Below are 22741 nucleotides of genomic sequence, written 5' to 3'. Positions count from 1 at the left end.
CATCCCAACAAGAGGATAGTCCGTAACTGGAAATGTCACACTTGCACTTCTTGGGGTCTTCACCATGCAGTTCAGAAGGACAGATCTGCTATCTACTCCCTTGCTGATTAAACATCTTTCGCTCTTCATTTTGTTGGTTCCTGGTCTCTTTGATAATGTTATGAAGCCACAAGGTGGCTGTGAAGCTTCCCTCATGATGCCAGCCCTGGGAAACCCATATCAGGCTCGGTGTGGTTTCTGCCAGCCATGGGTTCCTTCAGAGCTCCCAGCTTTGCATACCCAGTTTGTGGGATATCTCTGGACCGAGGCTTTTCTTCCTTGGTAGGATTAAAAGGCTGCACTCTGCATGGGTTGTACAGGCTCCCGGATGCTACTGGGGACACCAGCCCAGGCCACTGAGGGGACCTCCCTTGTTGAGAGAGCTGAGGAAGGCCTGGCAGAGAGCTTGGGGCTAAGACAGCTGCAGGATGCAGAAGTCCACGGAGATGAGCCGAAGTGTCCTAGTGCCCCAGAAAACTGCTGCCCACAGATTTGTGGAGCTGTGGGCTTCAGTCCTGGAGGGTCACCAGCTCCAGGGCCTGGGATGGGGCAGGAAGGTTGGCTCTGATGCTGGTCCCAGGGCACTCTGAGCTCTTTGCTATTAACACCACTGCTAGCGGCAGTGGAACCCCCCATTTTACTCCCTAGCCCAGCCCCACTGAAGCCACGGCTCAGCCACAGTTCCTGGGGAAGCCAGGATTTCAAGCTTTTTGCCATGAGAACTGCTGTCAGCGCTTTCAAATGCTCAAGCCGTGCACTGGCTGTTCAGCAGATATGAGAGCAGCTTAACACACTCCTGCCAAACTTAAATCCTCTCTTTTTGCTTCAGCATAATCCCCTTTTCTGCCTCAGGAATGTCCATTTCCGTAAGCAACTTCTAAAGCTTTCCGGACTGCCAATATCACACACAAGATCCTCTGCCTTTGCTCAGTGCAGGCACAGCCAGCTGAAATCCTGCCATTAAAAACTAACAACAAAGACAGCATGCGAGGTGCATTACTTTCCAGCAGTGCAGAGCTTGCTTGCTTTCCCTCCTGAAGCTTGGCAAAAAAGCAGAGCACGTTGTGCTCCAAAGATATTTCCATACAGGAGAGATTTCTCTAGAAAAGCAGGGCCAGAAGGAAAAATTACTGCACTCCAAATCTCCTTACCCTCCCAAGCTCTTTGTCCTCCAGCGCCAGCACGCCCGTGCTCTCCGTGAACAGCTTCACCTTCACTGCAGGAAGCGCGTGTGTTGTCGTGAAGTCTCCTTGGGTGCCCCAGCTGCAAAGACAGAGACATGCTCAGCTCCAGCAGCAGCCCAGCAACGCTACTGCTCGGGTGAGCAATGGTTAACAGAAAATGTCGTGCCTGGCACAGGCTGGGCTGAGTGACAAGGGCATTAATTATCTTCTTAGGGAAATGCAGGACAGATGTTTGGAAAAACCATGATGTCTCTTTGGGGAGAAAAGAGGATATTTGGGAGCAGCATGAAACCAAATTTAAGGGAACTTATTTAGAAGGAAAGAACAATACATCTCTGGCAGTGACAGCCTGTGTAGTTACAGCAGAATCCGAGGATCGAGAACACCTGCACCTAGGACATCTGTGATCACTCGTGCCTCTGCTCTTCTCCTGGCTGGTTAACCTTTCCTTTCCAGGTTTATAGTGAGGCTTGCTTTCTCTAAAGAAACCCCACAATTAACCTGAGTCCTCTTCTGAGTCCCAACCTGGTCCTCCAGCCCAGGTTGAGGTTCAAGCCATGGTGTCTGGATTAGCCTGGTTAGGTGGGTCTGCAGAGCAGGACACCAGCTCCTTGGGAGTGGGATGGCAGTGGCCAGGAAATGTCCACCTCTGCAGCCCCACAATGAACTGGAAATGCCATCCACTATTTGTACTCCACGAGTTATGCCCCTGGCTGGTACCGTGGCTTGGAAAGCAGTGCTATGGAAGCTGAATGACCCACAGGGTACAACAAACTAGAGCAACCTAGGACCATTCCTGAAAAGCCTGGTACACTTCAGGCTTTGTGCCTCAAGCAGCAGTACGGGGGGAAGATGTTAGCAGCCGGCAGTGCCTTGGGGAGTACAACCCCATGAGCTCCAGCGAGGCTGCAGGCACGGGGTCCAACCCGCAGCCTGCTGACATGGATGGACCAATTTGCCATTTTGAGCCTTACACAGGGAGACTCCCTGCAGCTGACCTTCCTCAAATCCTCAGCAAAGAAGCCTGCACACGCTGTGGGACTGAGGGGTCACTTGTGCTGGGCACACGGAGGGTGCTGGAGGTGCCCTGCTTGAGCCACAGCCCTGCACCCAACGGTGCTGCTGCGCTGGGCAAGTGGGAGAGCGGCCGGGGCTCTCCGTGCCGCCCCGTAAGCGCAGCGTGTGGCAGGGAAAGGTCGCCCCTTTCCACCCTGCCTGGATTAGCAGCTTTCCTGCTATGATTTCTAAACGGATCCCTCTAGTTCACTTACTCCCTTTCTTCAGCTAATCAGCAGTGACAACCTGCCGGTCTCTAGGGAGCCTTGCCAGACTCTGGACCCACTGCTAATCCTCCTCGCGACTTCTGGGGTTTCCATGTGCCCAGCACTCCCCCGGACCTGAAGAACACGAACAGTGAGTGAACTTCAGAGGCCTCGTCCCCTCCTCTCACGAAGCAATATATTAATTTAGTCTCGGGTTGCTTCTATTCCTTACCACCCCCAGTTCTGCTCTATTTCAGTTACAAGAGGACTTTTCTTTTAAAGGTACCCAGAACAGCCAGCTTTGATTTAGAAAGATCATAGGCAAAGGAAACCTGTGAAATGCCAAGTCTCTTCAACATCCTAAAGGCCTCAGCTTTTCCAACAGGCTCACTAGTGGTACCACTCACACCAACAAGTCAATTTATTCACCTGTGCTAAGGTTTTTGAGATACAGTAAATCTCCCCTCTGGCAAACAAGAACAGATTGAAGAGGGTCATGGAACAAAAATTAAGTGGAACTTGAACTAATGTCTATTTGCAAGCTTTAGACAAGTTTGAAAGGAGTGGAGAAAAGAAAAAAAATACTTTATACACTAAGAGGTAAAAAAGCACACGGTGCTTTTATATTTTAGAGTTTGCAGCTATGTTTCAAGATTTGTTTCTACTTCTTAGAGAGTTAGAAACTTATTAAAATAAAGTGAGACACACACTTCCAAGAAAAAGGTGAGCAAAGCACTCCTAAAGTGGCACTTGCTCTCGTTAGCAGACAACAGCTCAGCTGAACACCAAGGGCATATGAAGGACTGAGGAAGAATGCACGGCTGCAAGGAGGACACTGCTGAACATCTGACCGTGCAGAAGCCTGCTGTGAAGCTAGTAGATAAGATCTGCTTGGTTTTCTTGTTGTATTTTTTTTTTTTTTAAATTCATTGTGAACTGGATTTCCATGTTGTTTCCGGAGACCCTGAATATTCATCACACTTCAAAGCTCATGCAAAGCGTACAAGCCAGCTTGAAGGATAATCACAGAGAAGGTGCTTTCTACAAACTAAAAGCAACAAACAGCATGCCACGAGCAACACGTCAGGGCGACATGGCAGAATGCACAATACAACCCAAAATATTGCAAGTCAGATGAGAGATTATGCTGTATCTTCCTAACCACTGTATTCCTCCTCACCCTATAAATGACTTTCTCTTTGACACTGACCTCAGACTAGATCCTCTCCTGAAGAAGGGCAGTTCCCTTGAATTGACTGGGAAAAGGCTCAGACTACACATGTCCAGAACATACATTTTCCTCAACCATAAATACCAAAGAGCAGCTTTTGTGTTTGGAAGTTTATTGGGAAAAACCCTTTACCCCTTTTTTGCACGAGGATTATGGTTTATGCTTTGCTCTCTGAGCAAATCTAGTCCAACTGAGCTTAGCAGATGAACACGTTCAGCACGGAGCTGATTAACAAACTGGGTTTCCTCATCAGCTTTGCTCCGATATCCTCTCTTCCCGTGTCCCTATTCCACGTTTCATCTTTTATGGCGATGCATCCAACTGCCACCAGCGCAGGGAGCAGGGGTTTGGCATGAATTACCTACAGCCCTGCAGTTCAGTCAGATGCCCCAACATTACGTCTTTTTTGTGTCTTATCCCTCAGCTTCCTAATAAATGTTTTAAACATGAGAACCAAGAAAGAGCCTTATTTTCTAATTACAGATTCAGGTCACAGATTATGTTTTCTCTCTTAAAAAAACCTGCATTGTCACCAGCAGGGAAAATTAGAGAGATAATCTTGCTTTGGATAAGAGGAGAAAGTAAGAAAATATCGAACCTTACGCTGTGTATTTTGACAGCATCTGCTTTATAGAACTCATATCTCTGTTTACTATTAAAAAGCTCTTATTTGCTGAAGCATTCCCAGACCATATGTTATCAACAAATGTTACTAACCAAATACAAACAGTAATTTTCATTAGGTTTCCTTCATGAGAACAACATTAGCCACAAAGGGAATAAATGTTTCAAATGACAGTAAACATACATAGCAAACCCTTGACAACACCGTGGTGCTTGCTTATTTATCCCCCCAAAAGCCACGAAAAGATCCATGCCAACGAGCAGAGACCCTCCGAAGTTGGGTTTTGTGCAGGTTGGAGCCTGCAGTGATGTCATTAGTTGCCATAGAGATGCTCAGTATAAGGCCATAATTCATGGCACCGAAACATCATTGGTATTCAATCTAAGTAGGCAGTTTATCTGTGCCGCGTATTAAATTATCGGCCATAAAATTAGCTCTGGACAGTCGTCAGGTATTCGGATCTTTTGAGGGAATAGCAAGGTAGCGGTTTCATTTCCGCGTTTAATAATTAAGCACGTTATCCCTGCAGGAGCTGCTTTGTTGGGAAAGTGCCCTGGGATCCATCCTGGGCAAATCCTCTCATGAACTACCTACACCGTCTTGTCCCCATGTCACACAGCCCATGCTTACACTTCAAAGCAATAATTCACTTGCAAACCAGGAGAAATAATATCATTATACCCCAAAGGATATATATATATACGTGTATGTATACATAGGTATACACACACCACAGAAAAGAAGTATTACGGGGAGAAAAATCCTGGCAATACTTTCTCAGTTAGGACCATATTCATTATCCGAATCCCACCTGAAACCCTCAGCCCAGCATTTTTTACTGCTTAATGCATCCCAAAGCCTGAAGCTAGCCAGGAAATCATGCCATGCCTCGGGACTCTGCTAGAATTACAGCCCGATTTATGCCATCTCTGCTGCTCCAGTAATATAATTTGGATCTCCTTGTGTCTCCAGGGTTTCTCGTTAGGCATCAAACTCAGGATCAAACTCTTCTGGCTGCAAAGAGCCAGAGGATGATGCATGCCCCAGGTGCTATCCTGAGAACTTGTTTTACCTTCTATGAGCTTAACTTAACTTGTTTTACTTTTTACAGGCAAAGTAAGTAGATCAGCACTGTTGGCTGCGTGCAAGTTTTAGGAACCAAAATTTACTGAAAGGCACCATCATGATAGTTAACTGAACAGCCTAGAGCACTGAGAGATATTTATGTGAATGAAACATAAGATGACATATCCAGAAGTGACTGGACTACGAGGGAGGGGGGTTCTCCCTGGTCCCTCAGCCTCTGTGGGCTCACGTAACACGGAGCACTCTCAGGACAGGCTTACCTCAAGGTAAGGAGCAGCCAGAAGCTCTCACGGGTGCTGTCCTGCCTGGCACCCGAAGGGAAAGCGTTGCCATTGCTGACGCAGAAGCCAAGCTGCTCAGACCAAGCTGCTGGGAGATGTTTCAAGCTACACACTGGCAATCTTCTAGCAAACCCTCAGGGTGATGTTTCCCAGCCCTTCCCAATTTACAGACAGAACAAGTAAGACCACCCGGTCTCCTCACCATGCCCTGCACCATGCTCTTACCCATTCCTGCCATAAACTCCGCAAAAACAACTCTCCCCAACAAACCACTTTACATGGCCTGATCTAGAAATTTCTCAGCTGTTTTTGCGAGACATTGACTTCATCCTTGTACCAATGGCCTTACAAGTGCTGAACATACATACGAATACCCAGGGGTATTCAATTCTTTAGCAGAGAGATTTCTAGATTAAGCCACATAAGTGGTTTGTTGGGAGAGTTGTTTCCCATTCACTTCTTTGATTTGTGTCCTGTTGTATCCAGCAAGCCCACTTAGCCCCTGCCTAATTTAAAACAGAGCCTCCCTCCATCCTCGGCCTCGTAACTAGATCTAACAGAACATCGATGCCTGTGATTTCTCTAAACAATGAACAAGTGCAACTGAATTATATCGCCGGGCCATGAATCAGCCCTGCTAAGCAGCTCGGCCTGTCGGCAGGCTAACATGGGAGCAGCTGGAGAGTGATGTGCTTTAGACAGGGCTGACATTTAAATATGATCTATGATCAGTTTTCATGGGCTTCAAAACTGCCGGAGGACACCTTTTCTCTCTCTCCAGATATATTTGCTGAAAGAAGTTTGCCTGGCAGCTTGCATGGACCAAATGTGAAACATATAAAAGAAAATATGTGTCTGAGAGGAGAGCTAAGCTCTCCCCTTGATGTGACCACTCCAGAGGTGTGTTATGGGCAGAGGTCTCTCTGAAAGGCCTTCCACAGACATGGTCGTGTCTGGGACAAAATTTGCAAGGCCGGCTGTGTGGTGGGGTGATTTTAAGTGGTTTCTCTGCTTACCGCTGTGCCTGGCTGGGGTGCTTGCTGGAGCCCATCTCAATCCGAGGACGGAGGGGTCCGATCACGCATCACTGAAATGCTACAGGCAGCCTTGATTTACTTCTTCCAAAAACCCTGCCTAACAAACAATCCCAATTTCTTGGGAAAACATCAAGAAAGTAAACAGTTTTTATAAGGTTTTAACGGTGTTTAGCTGTTACCTCTATGTGAAGAAGCCTACAGTAAAGCTTTTTGTTATGTTCTCTAACACATTACACATACTGGTGGGTTGAAACCAGCAAGTAGAGGCCAGTGACCAAGGTTATGGCTGTTGGTGATCTCCCTGAGCTCCCCTCCCACATCTCTCCGAAGCAGCAGCTCATTATAGCACAGATTTACTCAGCTCAGCAGGGAAACCTGGCGCAGGGACGGCATTAATTCCACCAGGCTGAAAATGCTAATTTCATTTTCAGAAACGAGTCTTTGTGAATTTCTAGGAACGAGGGAGATCAGCCAGCAGTGCCCAGCAATGCCGGGGGAGCAGAGAGCTCGCTCCTCTTCGGGAGAGGTGTCAGCGGGGCAGGGCAGGGGACGTGGCAGCGTGTACGTGTCTGCAACACCTGGCAGAGGCTGGCGCCCACACCTTCAGCAGCTGGCTCACAAAGAGGTGATAAAAAGAAGCAGGGCATTCTGATAGAGCAGCCCTCCAGCCTCCTTGCCATGGAATAAGCTACAAACTCCTGGGTTTTCCTGATGAGGTGAAACCTTCTGCCTCTGCAAGCGACAAAGTGAACACCCTGGTACGCCCAGAGGCTGGGGCCGTGCCTGCCCTGAGCTGTGCTGTCAGGCTAAGCAGGGCCAGTTCTCTGCCTGGATCACTGTGTCCCACACTATTTTATGTCCCACAGACCATGCTCCTGTGCCAGCACCGCATCAGACGGCTGCCGGGGCACTGCAGCCAAGAGGAGCTGACGAGGCTGATGGCACGACTTCAGGAGCCCAGGAAAGGATGGTCTTCATTATACAGAAAATAAGGTGCTTGGTTTCAGCACAAAGTGCTTCCTGAGCGCAGCTGATAGGCACAGTTATGGGGAAGCTGTAAGAAGGGATGGGAGATGGATTGAATCACATAATAGCTATTTACGGCCACGAGATGGCATTCCTGCCCCAGCGATGTCCCTCTGACATGCCTATGCACAGCACAGCATCACCAGGACCTCGCCGTCCTGCAGCCGGCTTCACCCCAGGCCCTGCTTTACTGCAGGAACGCTGTGGCTGGTTGGGAGGAGGATTTACAGCAAGGCTATTCACCACAATCTTCGGGGTATTTACAGGAAAAATAAGCAGCGTGATTACTTAGCGTGATTTAAATGATGACTGCTTTTAAAATGCCCCGTGCTTTCGCTTAATACTATGATTTTACAATTAGAGGCAAACTGCTCAGCAGGAGGACATGGAAATGTAAGCCCAGCAACCTTTCACTGGGAGGTCTGAACTGAAAGAGTAATTGCTTTACAAGGGCTGCCTAGCGTATGTACTTTACAATACTTCATCAGTGTGTCAGCTACGGATACAGCAGGAATGAAAGCTTCATTCATGAAATCAGCCTGCGTGCATTTACTGCCTGTGGTTGCCAGCACTGCCTGTGGAAGTCCATCACAGCGCCACTCATGGTCTGGCTGCAGCGCCACACACCTGCCAACCAAAGAGTCCTCGTGCCAAACCAAAGCAAAGATGCCCCACTGAATCAGCCACAAAACCACCACCCTTCTCACACAATTATTTAATTGAGATGTGGTTCATCACTTCTAATGAACTCTCACCACCCCAAAGAAAACCAAACTGCAGAGGGGTGAAAAAAGGGGTGAAAAACCAACCTTCAGGCCTGGTGAGGATTTACACTGCCAGCTCTGCAGAAACACGCTGTGATGGGGTGAGCTGCCCTTGAAGGTGAGCCCTTTCTCTGCATTGATTACTGAGGAACTTAACTGAGCAACCAGCTTGTCCTTAAGCAGCTCTTTTCCAAGGGATGCTCTGGAGGTGTCTCATTAGGCAGCTGTTAGGTGAGCATTTTCTTTGCTGTGAAGCACAAGTGTTGCCCTAGTTTTATGGACAGCAAACTCAAGGTAAGGATACACAGCCACTGGGAATAGCTGGAGCAAGCATGCTAACACCAAATCCTTCATTTCCCTGTGAGATCTGTCCCAAGACAGGCATTTTGCTTGTCTGGTCAGACAGACAGGAGGGCTCAGCAACCCCTGGCTGCAGGAGTTTGTCCTCCCGCACCTACCACAAGGAGCTGTTGAGCCCTCTTCCCACCTCTGGAGGGGTCCCACAGCTGCTGGGATCCTCTTCTCTTAGCCAGGGAGAGAAAGTTGCTCCAGATGCTCTCAGCTGTGTTTGTCTACAAGATCTTTTGGTAAAGGTGAGAAATACAGCAAGCCAGGCAAGATGCTCCTGTGTGGTGCATCCCGACCTTCAGGGACTTCTTCAATCTGAAACACCTTGGAGTTGCTGTGGAAAGGGTATCAAGAAAATGTTTCTGCATCCTTCTGGCCTCCTTTGCAAGCCCCTCTTTCCATGAGCATGTCTTGCAGTCTTTGCCCATGTAGCAACAATAGTGCACAGCTCCCCTTGAGTGCTTGCTGTTCATCAGGAAACTTCAGCATGTTCACACAGAGAACAGGACCCTACCTTCATTTCACAGAGAACACAACTAAAATGTTGAGAAATGAAAGCCAAGGTTAGCCGGCCCGTGAAACCATTCCCGCATCGAGAGCTCTGTCCAAGCAAGAGCGGGCCCAGCAGCAAAAATGCTCTGTACCTCCCTGCAGTGCTCTGCAACAGCAATAGCAGTCCCCCTCGTTAAACGATAATGTGCTCTACTTGTACACAGCACCTAATAAGTAAACCAACAACCGGGCGCTTCCACATGTCTCATCCCTGCCTTTCGCCTGGTGGGTGACGTGCAGAACTCGGATGAAGGCATGGCTTGAGTTTTTTATTTTTTTTCCAGAACATCAACCACGGATATTAAGTAAGAAGACTGCATGTACTCCAGGACTTTTGTTATGCAGCCCTCTTCTTAATTTAGCAATTATTTCACCTCACTGGATCGCAGTCTCATTTCAATGTCCTTTTGGTCTTCGCTGGCCCATCTTAAGGTTGGTTGCACACATGGGAGTGATGCAGCAGACGGGTGTAGATGAAAATTGCCTTGGGCATCATCACACCTTCTGGACTACTTAAATTTGAATGTATGTGCTATCACAGGAATACGTAATTCCCCAATGCATAGAACAGTTGAGAATTCAGACAGTTGGCTAGAAAAGGGAGACATTCTGCTGTGAAAGAAAAGGTGAAGGAGCTCAACCCTTCGTAGAGACCCAAGCATCCATGTGAAATCCATGCTATGCAAATCCCAAAGGTCAGGGAAAACAGACAGAGCCTGCACTGACTTGCTACCACAGGTAAGTGAATAGAAATAACTACAAGAGGTACGTCTGTAGGAACAAGCCTTCATTATTCTTCAACACAGATTCTAGTGTAGCAGCTGCTGCTAGCACACGGGTTGGACCATGAGTGCACTTTGCAGAAAACAGCCATTATGAGCAGTGCCTGGTGTGTGAATGACTTCCCCTTCTTGCCCCAGGATGAACAAAAAAAATAACCAAACCCAAACTGCAACCAGGACTAAATCATGGAGGCCACCTGCACGCCTGCCACACAGCCAGCTGGTGCTGTGAGGGAGGACGGAGACACAGGCAGGACTAAGCCTTTGAGCTCTTCCCACATAGTGAACACCCCCACGCTCCTCTCAAAAAACCTCTTCAGAGGGAGGAAGCACACGAGAAGGAGCAGTGGTTAACAACGTGGGGGCACCAGGAAGGAAAAAAGAGGGAAGGAAAGCTGCCCAGGGCTTACACCTCACCCCTGTGTCCATCTGAGCGATGCTCAGTGTAGGGGAATTGCGGTGAAGCCTCGTGTTTATTCTGGGGAAAAACTAAAGTGCTTAAACTAAACCAGTTTCTTCCATCCTCCTGTGAGCCATATAAATACCACTGGCTCCTCAAATGCTGCAAACCTAGGAGAGAAAAGGGAATTTCCCCACCCAGAGCTTGTAGGAAGAAGCAGCGCTTCCTGTAGGAGGCTCAGGCAGATGGAAACAATTCCCCAAAACGACAGCTTGGTAAATTTACCTGGCTAATAACCTCTTAGAGCATTTTTTTTTTGCTGTGCTTAATGGCTTGTCCACAGCCTCCATTTTCAAAACTGGGAATATCGTAACAAATCTCAGGAGCACTATGGAAACAGGATCACGCACACGGGTGTTTGAAACGCAGCTCATACAGAACTAACAGCAGGATCCTACAGGAGCAAAGCCACATGTGGTCTCATCGGAAAATAAAAAAAAAAAAAAGGGTTCCTAGGCATGCTAAATAATTGTATATGAAGAAACCATGTGCAGAGACTTGGATGCCACTCTGTACGCTTCAGTCCTAGACGAAGGTGGCTTAAAAACAAACCACCTGATGGCGTTTGTGTCCCTGCCACTGTCACCTCTTAGCCCAGCAGCAGCAGCACGGGCTCGGAGCAGCTGCACTGAGCAAAGCTGAAGATGTCTCCTGGAAGACATTTCCCCCTGGGGCAGACTGACTCTGCTCAGCGCCTCACCCACGGGGCCAGGTGTGCGGCTCAGAAGCGGTGGTGTCTGACGTTAGCGGTACCCAGGGCTCCATCACCTACTTTTACACAGTCGTAAGGCTCCTGGAGGCTTCCTGAGGGAAAAAGAGCTGTAAACATCTGCACAGCTATGAAACAAAACCATGCAAGTGGAAAGGGAAGCCAATCAGTCTGGGTAATTACGGCAGCTTATATTTAATGCTGAAGCAAACTCGGAGAGGGAGGGGAGAAGAAAAATAGCAACGCAGCCTCCTTCTAAATTTTCCTATTGCTTTTTTTTTTTTTTTTTTTTTTTTAACCCAGCATCATGAATTTTGCTTACACAGGGCTTAGCTAGGGATGAAAACCTAAATGTGGATGACTGCTTAAACCCACGTAGCCACACAGGTCCTCCTGAGCACTGGCAATACCTCTGCAACGCCGTGATAGATGTGGATGTAGCACGGGCTGGGAGCACACGGGTTATGCAGCCGAGTGTTCAGCAGCTGCTCCTCCTGCCTGGCTCTGCCATCCCAGCAGCGAGGCAGCAAAGCCATGAGCTGCACAGCCCCTGGGCTGCAGGATTGCACCCGTCTGAGAGCCACCCACTGCATGGGGGACGCACAATGGGAATTAGGGGCTCTGCTCCTGCCCACATTTGTACAAACCCCTTTAGTTTAGCGGAGTTAAATTTGTTCTACAGCACACAGGATGTTTATTTGTCATTTATACATGAGAGCTCATCTCAAAAGGACCGTTCTGATTTCACCACGGGGAAGTGCTCACGGCATCTCCCAGCCAGCCGCGGCGACCGAACACCGACTGCAGCACAATGCTCTTATCACGCTCCTACTCCACGCAAAGCCACTGAGCCTCCCTTCAAACTGCGGGGCCTGAGGCAGGGGATTCCTGCAAGAAAAGCCCTGATTTTCCCCTGCTGCAGAGAGAGAGGGCATCCCTGCTCTGCAGTCTCTCTTCCTTCTTCTCATTTGGCTGCCCTGCGCCCATCTCCCAGAAGGGGACCGGCTCCGAATGGCACCGTGGAGATGAGCTGTGGTCCTGCCCCTGCTCACCATCAGACAGCAAACTGCTGGATGCTGCACACCGAGATGAGGCTACGACACTGATCAAGTGATCGGCTTGGTGTAGGGACCCAAACCAGGGCAGCCTGCTGCAGCAGAGAGAAGCAGCCAAGCCACCGGGGCACCCTGAAAGCAAATCGGGGAGCAGCATTGGGAGCAAGGACAAAGGTAAAGCAGGGCTCCTGTCTCCTGGCAAAATAGCCAAGGGAAGGGAAGGGGGCAGAGATGGAGAGGTTTAAAAGTTTACCAAAAACATTGCTTTATTCTGACATGGAGTCAGAAGAGCTCTGTCCTCTCTCCAGCACTGCCCCACAGCACATACATAAGAAAAATGCATGAAATAAAAACAAAGCACTAAAGAGTGACCTTTTTTCCTCCCAAAATACTAAGCTCCACACGAAATAATAAGCTTCTCATGCTCTGAGCACAACACTTGCACTAGTCCTGAAGAGGCCACGCAGCAAGGAGGAAGATTTAAGCTCAGAATGAGACCATGGCCAGAGCCAGGGGAGCAGCGCTGAGTTCCAAGCAGGTGCACCTGATTTTCACCACTGTACACATGGGGAAAACAAGACTTATCTCCATGCTGAAGTATGCCCAGGTGACCATGCAGTGTTTGTTTACAAGGCACGTAGGACCTCCTTGTTGTTTTGGTCTTTGTTTTCTTTTGCTCACGTCAGAGAACTGCGGTACCGTAAGTAGATGAATCACTGGTACAGCCCGTGAGCACTGCTACGGGCACAGGTCAGTGATTAAATATATCCAGCAGCCTTGCTGGATGCTGTAGGACAGGGGTGCTGTCACCAGACCTTGTGTGCAGTTCCCAGCCCCTCGGCCACCTTGCTCTTTGGCTGCAGAAACAGCAGCATCAAAGTCGCAGCAGCTGGCAGGGCGCTGCTGGAGATGTGCAGGAGCTGCTTCACCCTCTGGGCTTTGCAGAGGGCAGCCATCAAGATAACAGGCAGGGAAGTAAAACCCTCCAATATCTGCAAGAATAAAGATCCAGCACAAAAAGCAATAAAATCCTGCTTGGCCTGGGATTTCGGATATTATGTAGAGGCATTTGCGGGTTAGGGCATAATACAAAGGCTTTTTCTTACACAACTTATTAAAAGCACTACTAATAATACACTGCAAGCCTGATCTGAAATAACCCTTGCTATTTCAGGTCTGGCTCTCTCTAGAACTGTGCCATCCTCAGTACCCGTGCTGAGGCAGATAATCCTTACATGAAGGGATTGTGCTTAAAATGTCAGGAATCCAACGTGGAGTCTGAGAAGGAAAAAGGGACAAGCAGTTAATGCCAGCCCGAGAGCCAAACCCCTCACACACGGCCGATTTGACTGCTTGGTACACTTCACTGCCCACCCTGCCTCTTTCAAGATCTACAAACACCATTCAAGCTCCAAAAGCACTATGATGTTTTTGAACATCTGATTCTCAAAAACTGCTGGTTTTGCAGTAGCAAAGAAAATCTCTCACAGAACTGGATGGCAGATGAGTTGGACCAGTGCTTTTGGAAATCCTTCCCTGGTTGGGAGATTGTCCTTCTCCACGAGGTGTGTGGGTGCCAGCCCGAGGCATGGAGCCCAGCAGCGAGGTGTGGAGCTGCCCCTGCCTCCCGTGTCTGCAGCCCAAGCGTCTCAGCTGAGGGCTGGCACTTCGAGCACACAGGGGAACACAGGGAACAACTCCAGGAGTCACTCTTAAGCAAAAAGGAGATGTCTGACATGGTTCCCCGGCCCTGCGAGGCTCTCCTTTCCAGCTCCCCAGACACGGGGTTGTCACAAAGAATGGACGTTTTCCAGTGAATCTGGCTATTCAAATGTAATGTGTTTTTTTTTTCCCTTTTTTTTTCCTCTTGAGAGTAAGTGTGAGAAATTTAGTCTTCTGTACCTCAGGCAGCCTCCAGAATGATGGCAAACCAGAATTTAGAGCAGTTTGAAGAGCTACAATTTAACCTAAGACAATCCTGCCTGTTTTCAGAACTGCTTTCAGCTCTTTCTCACTGACCGCAGACACTCAGAGCTGCAGCTCTATTTTTAGAGCCTCTGAGATACAGAAGTGTTAGGATACACAGGGGTAAACCTCCCTGCTACAACACTCACACTTTTACAGTGCTGAGGCTCAGCACACCCCAGTTGCTCGGCAGCACCCAGTGCAAAAGCACCCAAAAACTTCAGGTCTGGGGGACACTTCAGGGAGTAATCTTAGCATGCGTTGGCTGACCTAGTTCCTTTACCCACGGCTGTTTCTCTTACAATAAAAAGAACCTGAGTGGATGTGGTGTGGATGACCTCAGTGAGAGCGACGTTGGCATCTGAGAGACACTTCACAAGCCTGCAGCACAGCGCAGCTCTAAAATGCACCACGGACCTTTCTGAGCTGCTTCTATCACTGCCTCACCACTGCAATACCTGAGGGCCTCCAAGTCATGTATTAAGCAACATGACAAACACGTCACATCTCGTTCATTTTCTCTTTTCCTTCTTGTCAGAAGAGGAGAAGGTAAGTGCAGTAAATTGCTTTCATGAGGCCTTGGTGCTCCCCGTCTGGGCTGTTGTGTCTGGCAGAGGAAGCAAGGTGAACAACGTGCTTCTGATGCAGACAAGAAAAAAGTCAAGGTTTTCTGTGATGGTCTCTGGTTTCTGTGGAAGGTTTTTCCAGAGTTTTGGCTTGGGTGGCCTTTAATTTTGGAAGGAAAACATCCCAAGACCTTTGGGGAATGGAACTGTCAGGCCCTTTCAAGGCTTTTTCTTACATATTGGCCCAAGGGTGGAGCAACCTAGAAGACTTCAAACCTGACTTGCACCTCTGTGGGAAGCCAGCGCAGGGAGGATGAGTGTGATGGACTTACGTAACTCGGACCGTGCTGTAGTATGTTGGCTGCATGTTCCTCAGGGCTGATGGCTTTCTGCCCAGGCACTGTACATTTCATTATGGTAAAAAGAGCCATTCAATTAAAGAGCTCACTCCTGCATCCCTTATTTTCCAAACAACACTTGTACATACAGATTTATTGCTTGCAGCATTAGGCTTGAGTATGTAAGGACAGATCCTTTGAGCAGAAGTAGAATGAGCGGGCTAAACAAGTACATGTAACCCAGCAGAAGCACACTATTCAGTATGGGTAGCAGTAATTTCCCCTAAATAGAGCCCAACTTTCCCTGTGAAGCAACAAAAATACCTAAAATAGTGACAACCGCAGGTTCTTATGGAAATTTTCTTCCATGTACAGCTCTCCTACTTCCTTCTCCGAAGCAGATTTTAGAGCAATTTGAAAAGTAAGGCAGGCTGCAGCACTTCCCCTGATTGGGAATATTGTTTTTAAATTGCTTACAGCAGATTCCTATTCTGCCGGTGCCGTGCAGGGTGCAAGGCATCAGCATTTTCTGTGCCTCTGCGGGAGGACAGCAGCTGATGGAAGACGTTAGCTGACACCTCCTCGAGAGCACTGGTCTCAAGCCATTCGCATGCAGCGCTCAGGCATTTGCACATGATGCAACTGTGCAGGTTCAGCTGGTTCGCAGCTTCCCTCCCATAAGCTTGGGAAGCTCCTGGGGAAACACCCCTGAGGGCCTGTCCCTCAGAGGAGATGGGACATGGGACCAGAGAGGGAACATCCCAACAGCAGCCCCTCTACACCACTCAGCATCTCTGGAAGATGCTTTATTTCACCCCAGGAGTTACACGCTGTGAGGACGTGCACTGAGAATTTCATTAGGGTGTGAAATCTTTGCAGTGGACCAGAGGAAAATGGTCTCACATCCACGTGAAGAGTGCTGCAAGTCACTAATCTACCAAATCAGAAAGGAAATAAACTGTTCAGGATCTTCTCCTTCCAAACTAACAAAGATTAATGACCACTAGCAGTCTAATGCAACAACAGGAGAAGACAGGAAAAGCAAAGTATTGGGCTGCAGAAAGGCATTTGGGGTCCAGGTCAGAGAGGACAGAACAACACTCTGCCCTTGAACTGAACCCAGACAACGTGGCCTCAGATAAAGCTTTGACCAAGCAACTTGGAGCCTTCCCCTCCTCTTCTGTCCCACCTCTGGCTGTGGCTGCCAGAGCATGTCTCCACCAGCCATTCCCCTTCCTTGTAGGACTGCTAAAACCCTGCCAGGGAGGAGGAGATTATGTACCCACACCTGACGGTGCCAGTTCAGATGGACACTCAGACGAGTATTTATCTAAGCAGCTGCTTAACTCCATCCCTATTTAGCAAAGCACTTACGTATAGGCACAAATTTATGTCTCTATGGCTACAAGGAGACATAAGCCTGTCATTAACACTTCTTTTCCTTCTCAATCAGGGCTTACGTGCCATTCTTAGTCGTGGGGTGATGCTCTGTGTACGAGGAAGGTGTTTCTCCCCTGCAGAAGGAAGCCCTCGCCACAAGTTCTCACAGACCCCTCTGGCCTCACCAGGCAGGAGCCAGAGTCATCTGTAGCTCCTCAGAGCAGCAGCAACTTGGTCGAGAAGAGCATGGTGGAGAGAGCAAAAGGCAAACCGAGACTTACGTCGGCTTCGAGGCTTCAGCCTGGTCAGTCTGCAGCTTCTCCCCACCTTCCACCTCCATGGTGCAGTACACGATACGGTTGGGGGCCAGCGACTTCAGCCCCTGCACCTCCATGATGACAACCTGCGGGGCAAAGAAAGGTGGTGGGAGAGGAGCAGCCTCCTTCAGACCCTGCTCTGCTGATCCCGAGGGGACACACATCCAGCCACCCACTCTGTGCCAAAAGCCTGCTTTCAAGATTAAGAAATTGCCATCAAAGTTGTTGCAGGAAATTTCTCCTTTACTTTAAAGTTGGCTAACCCTGTTAACCACGTACCTTGAACATTTCTTCAGGAAACACTGTGGGAGTTGCTGCTCATGTTTTATTACATCTACCTATGAAATACATACACAGGATTTAAAACTCCTCTCCTCGAGTCTTCTGATGTGCCCTGGCACCGAGGAGCCCTTCTCTCAAACACAGAACTCCACCAACCCTCTGATGAGCAAAAACTCTCTTGCAGCAAGAGTTTCACGCACAGAGCAGTGAAGAGACCTGCCAGCTCCTGAAGTCAGTGCTTCACTCAGCTCCTGCTTCCCACCAGATGGGGTTCAGCTGGAGCAAAGTGTTTCAGACATCCCATTGCAAGGACAAGTCCCTTTTTGTATGGCTATATGCACTGCACAGGCTTTTTGTACAGAGAGGTCTAGGGCTTTGTGATCGTTCCCTCCGTATGGAGACACTCAGAAGTCAGGCTTTGTTTGATGCTGCCACTGAAGGCACTGTCTCTGGGTCCACAGCTCTATTTTTAGTGAGACTGAGCTGAGTATTAGAGAGATGGTTTCAGACATCTATTGAGTTAAACTGAATCTGGACAACTAGCACGGTAAGTTTTGCATTGGCACAAGAGACTTCTTAGGGAGAGAAATAAACAGGAAACCACACAGAAATAGAAGTTTCTGATTTCTCTGCATCCTACATTTTTGACCCCATCCTAATAGTTGTTTTGACAACGTAACAAACCCACTCTTTGACAGTCAACAACTCTGTACAGGTGTGTCTGAAACGCTGATGACTCCGTGGAGTAAATGGTTTTTCTAGACTACCAAGATGTTTGCAGAGAACAATTAACCCAGCTGAGAACAGCCACGGCAGCAGCAGTGCTTCCAGAACTGACAGCCTGTTTGGATGTAACGTGGGTCCCTGCAGCACCCTGCTTTCCCCTGGGTGCACGGACAAACCCCTGAATGCAGGAAGTCTGTGCTCGACACAAAGCAGACAGCGAGCCAGCAAAGCCCAGCACTTCCCCACAATCTGTTGGGTGCATTCAAAGCCCAGCAATTTTTAACAATTCTCCAAAGAGAAAGCACGGCGTGCAGAGAAATAAAGTGACACCTCTAAGTGGCAGTAATTAAACACTGACATTTACAGTGCGTTTCAGTACATCGGGAACTAGGCGTGCCAACGAGGAACCTCTGTAATGTTATGCAGGCAGACTTGCCAGCCTGAAGTTCTGGTTTTGTTCCCTTCGTGCTGCAGAAAACAAACTGTGAAGTAGCCAGGCAAGTGTGAGCACATAAAAATTAGAGTCTGGATCAAACCCTGCATTATTGTGGTGGTTTCAGAGGCAATACAGGGAGATGGGTTTTGCCCAGGGTTATGGGGTACACTCAGAATCAAGCCTTAAGAAGAGGCTGGTGAAATACACAGATTACCAAGCCATCCAATATACATCAATAGGAAATTCCAGATGGTTTATCTTACACTGTTTTTTTCCAACAAGATGGTAAGAAAACAGAAAGGACAGAGTGCTTGACCTCAGGCAAAGCTCCTGGTAACTCAGAGAGGAGCTGTTCCTCATGGAGATCAGAAAATGACTTCTGCTGACCTCTCTCCCTCTAACTGTTATGCTTGAACCCAGCAGAAGCTGCTGCTGAGATTTTTAATCCCAGCTCTGCAGGCTGTCTGCTGGAGCAGAGACAGCAGGAAGCTTACCTCCAGGGAGAACGATAACACCACGTCCGACTTGGAAAGCTGGTTCTCGTTTTCTTCTCCCATGTCAATTATTGAGGTGTTGTGGCTACGTTTCAGCTTCTGCAGCTTGAACTCAGAGCCTCCTTTAGACACGGGCATGCTCTCTAAGTTTGCCATCAGGAGATTGACGGACGACTTCAGCTCCTCGATGTACATGTTCTCCATTTCTTTGGACACAAACTTCGGAAACTTGCGCTCCTTGGATTGAAAAACAAAAGCAAGAGGATGAGTTGTGGCGAGGAGCAGCAGCCACTTGCTGCACTGGGAGAAACCCCCCAGGAGCATCTGCAGAGAGGTCGGCAGGCAGGGAACAGCCACAAACCAGCCGACAAATTGCAGCTTCCCCCTGTGCAATGCAGAACCATTACTGTTAGCTTCCCAAAGAATTACTGCTTGCTACTCCTCCAACTTTACTGTTTCCTACATGCACTTGCATTTTGTTCCTTTTCTGTCTGCACGTGGCCTCCTTCATATAGGTTTATTCACAATTACAAAACCCCAGGCCTGATCTCAGCTGAGCTTTGTGACCGACAGCAATTTACTAATGAGTCAAAGGGTGCTCATGTTCTGGGACTTGTTTCCCAGTCTCTCAGATGTGCCAGCTCTATGTGAAAACATTGCTGAGCAGTTGTGCCATTGGTTTTCTAGAGGTGAGAGGAGCCTAAGAAGGCAAAACTGACAACGTGTGGGCTGGAAGGCATAGTCCCAACTGCAAGGAGGGGTAAAACACCCTCTGAACTTCACTAATTGGACTACACTGGATGGTTAAAGATTAGAACCAAGCTGACACTTAGAGCAAAATGTGATGTTCCCCAAAACATCAGCTTTGAATCGCTTCCCACACTGGTCTAAGCCCTATGTCTGACAGGTCTGCCCATCCCTGAGCCTCCCCAGGCTCTGAACACCTCACAGCGGGTGATGAGGCTGCACCAGGTGCACGACAGCGAAGCAGCATCTGCAGCCTGAGAACCCGATGCTGACATGCAAAGTATCTTCTCAGTGGCAATTCATAAAAAAGCAGTTCGTAAAGTGTATGCTAGAGAAGAAAACAAGGTCATGTTTCTTCCACAAGGCTGTCAAAAGGCTGCTGAAAAAAATACTCCACAGCACTAGTCCTTGCATCAATCCTCAGCAGCTTACCCGTTACAAGCCCCACTCATGGCTGCACTCACACCAAGCAGTTAAAATACAGTCTCATGCTTCCAGCCTCCATCTCAGGAAGCAATTCTCTCATGTAAATTAGACCTTGTGTAAGAAGCTACCTGATGGGTCTGTGTTACTGCATATGCATTACAAAAGGTGCAAGCCACTTCTAGGAAAAGGAAAAAAAAAAAAACAACAACAAAACAAAACACAACTGGTTTAGGTTTTGAGGACTACTGCTGAAGCAATGATGTTCAAACATCACTGCTTGCTCACCCTGCTGCTACCGGTCTCTCCAGGGACTCGGTTTTGGCACGGCCCCCACAAACCTCTTCACCAATGCAGCAAGGACTGATGTTTCTCTGCGCGCTACCAGCAGCTTCTCCTACTGAAGCTAAAACCAGGTAGCTTGCAGTGCTGCCTAACAGTTCACTGGGGATTGGGTCTGATGAGGGAAATGAAGAGATGGTACCAAGTTACCCAGCTAATTGGGGGTAGAGCTGAGGGAAGTCTGGAAGAATATAGGATCAAGGAGTGGAGACAACAGCAAAAAAGAACGCCAGTCACCTCCATGCATACTTGGAGAAGGGAGAGGCCTAGAAATGGGGACAAATGTGGGTGAAAGTGTTAGGATAGTATAAGGAATAACCAGTCCAGCAGGCTGCAGCGGAGTGGGTCCAGCCACAGAAGGACTTATTGCTCTGGTGCCGTCACAAGGTCTTGTTTAGTTGCCCCAAGATGTGCTCCTTCTTGCCCTCAAGGCCAGGTGTTTGGGTGGGAAAGGCACCACAGGACAGTGGCACACATGTGGCTGCAGAGAAAAACAAACCTCGTCCTTGGCACCACCGAGCTCTCTGCTGCAAGTCTGCTTCTGTTTAGCTTCTGGAAAAGTACAAGCAGAGTGAAAAGCCTGTCTGGAGTCAGCTTTACAACATCTGCTTAGCTTTGGGCACGATCTTCAAGGTCTCAGGCTGAAGGCTGTGTGTGTGTGTGCGAGGGCCACCTCAGTGTCGGTTCCCTGAGCCCTGCAAGTCTCCCAGCAAACCTGCAGTAAAAGCTGCAAAGTGGAGATGAAATTGCAAATGCCGTCCTTTCGCAGAGCCAAACTGAGAGCCTACCCTTTGCCAGAGAGAAAGCAGCCCAGCCCAGGGAGGAGGATACGGAGAAGGACTCAAAGGTCATTTGGATGCCTCTGAAAGGCAGCGTCCGTGGGTCTGAAAGAAGAAGGATTCTCGTAGGCAGGCGCTGGTGGGATCTGACATTCGGGAGAGAGGGCCCGCAGCAGCAATGTGAATGAGAATAAATACCAATACCTGCCAAACGGATGAGAGGTAGGCTGTGTTTACCTCAAGCCTCCCCCCCCAGCGGCACTGCTGTATTTCGAAGGTTGAGTTCTGCACTGGGAAATGTCAGGTTGTGTTCAGGACTTTCTCGTGACTGCCTCTCGCAAGGCCAGCAGTGGCACAGTTTGTTCTCAGCATCCTTGGGGGGAGAGTGGAAATGGCAAATCCTTGTTTGCAAAAATAATTCACGAAGCTGCAGCCTTTGCTGGCTGCTGCTGAACCATACGTGCTGTTGTCCCACGTGCCATAAAGAGAAAATCAAACAACAAAATCAGGAGATCTCATTTTGGCACCCGGTGCCTGGCTGCCCACCTCAGAATCAGAGCAGTAGTGCACCACGCGGGGGCTTTACATTTCACTGCAAATAAAAAATCCCATAGATTGTCTTGAAAATAAAATGGCAGGGGGCCAAGTGCCGAACAAAGGAAAGGAGCTGCAGTTATTTGCTTCTTTGCCGTGCCATCGTTTGGCTGCCTTGCTGCATTTATCAGTGAGGTGGGGAAAACCAGAACCTGCCTCCCCAGCAGCTCCCTAAGTGTCAGTGGGGAGTGAGCAAGCAGGTGCCACGGGCATCCTTGCAAACACCTGGCCATAAATGAATGCGCTGTGCTTTTTACACTCGGTGATTTCAGTGAGGTGGCAAACAGCTCTGATATGACTTTGCCTATAAAAGCCTCAGCACTTGGGCTCAGCTCTTCACAGACCACGCAGGGAGGCTGCCTGCTGGAGAGCAGGTCGCAGCCTGGGTTAGACTTTTTTTGTTTTCCTTTTGGGAATAGTTTCCCAATTATCAAGAAGCCAGATAGATCATTCCTAATGTCTTCAGCCCCATTATTTGTGACTCAGGGCATCTGATTAGAGGCGAGGATAAAATCTTGGCTATGCTGATGTCAACAGGATCCAGGATTTCTCTCTGCATGTGGTCTATCAGAGGCCAGGTAAATCTGCACCATGTGAGGGTGCAATTTGCTACAGGGGAGATGTCTCCTTACAGAAGGGTCCTTGCGCAGTTTGCTGAATGCTTGGTTACAAAAACTCTTTGGAGCTCCCCCGTCTGCTGCTCTAGGTGGCGGTGATGCCCATAGGGGGGCAATGCTGGCCTCAATGTTCTCATGCAAAATGTGAACATGTCTGGGACAGCAAATCTAAAGTACCTTTAGTGAGACAGTGTCTACCTGCAGGCAGGGAACTGTGGCTCCCAGCAGCCCACTGAACAGCACAAACCCCTGCAGTGCAATTCCTGGCTTCCCGTTGCATGCCATCACCCGCCC

General features: G+C 48.7%; 1 protein-coding gene across 5 annotated transcripts in view; it reads right to left on the bottom strand.

The window, feature by feature from the left end:
• CADPS (calcium dependent secretion activator) overlaps positions 1 to 22741 on the bottom strand; it is a 196588-nt gene that overhangs the window by 106844 nt on the left and 67003 nt on the right. For all 5 annotated transcript variants that reach the window (XM_084530730.1, XM_084530733.1, XM_084530732.1 and 2 more), the window contains exons 5-7: positions 18946 to 19182; positions 16972 to 17093; positions 1191 to 1302 (exon numbers count right to left, since the gene is read on the bottom strand). In XM_084530730.1, coding sequence (XP_084386856.1) covers positions 1191 to 1302; positions 16972 to 17093; positions 18946 to 19182 — 471 coding nt within the window. The remainder of the gene's footprint in view (positions 1 to 1190; positions 1303 to 16971; positions 17094 to 18945; positions 19183 to 22741) is intronic.

This window comes from Aythya ferina (genome assembly GCF_964211825.1).
Source record: "Aythya ferina genome assembly, chromosome: 10".
NCBI classification, from domain to species: domain Eukaryota; kingdom Metazoa; phylum Chordata; class Aves; order Anseriformes; family Anatidae; genus Aythya; species Aythya ferina.
The sequence above is the reverse complement of the archived record's forward strand: the minus strand, read 5'-3'. Positions and strand labels throughout refer to the sequence as shown.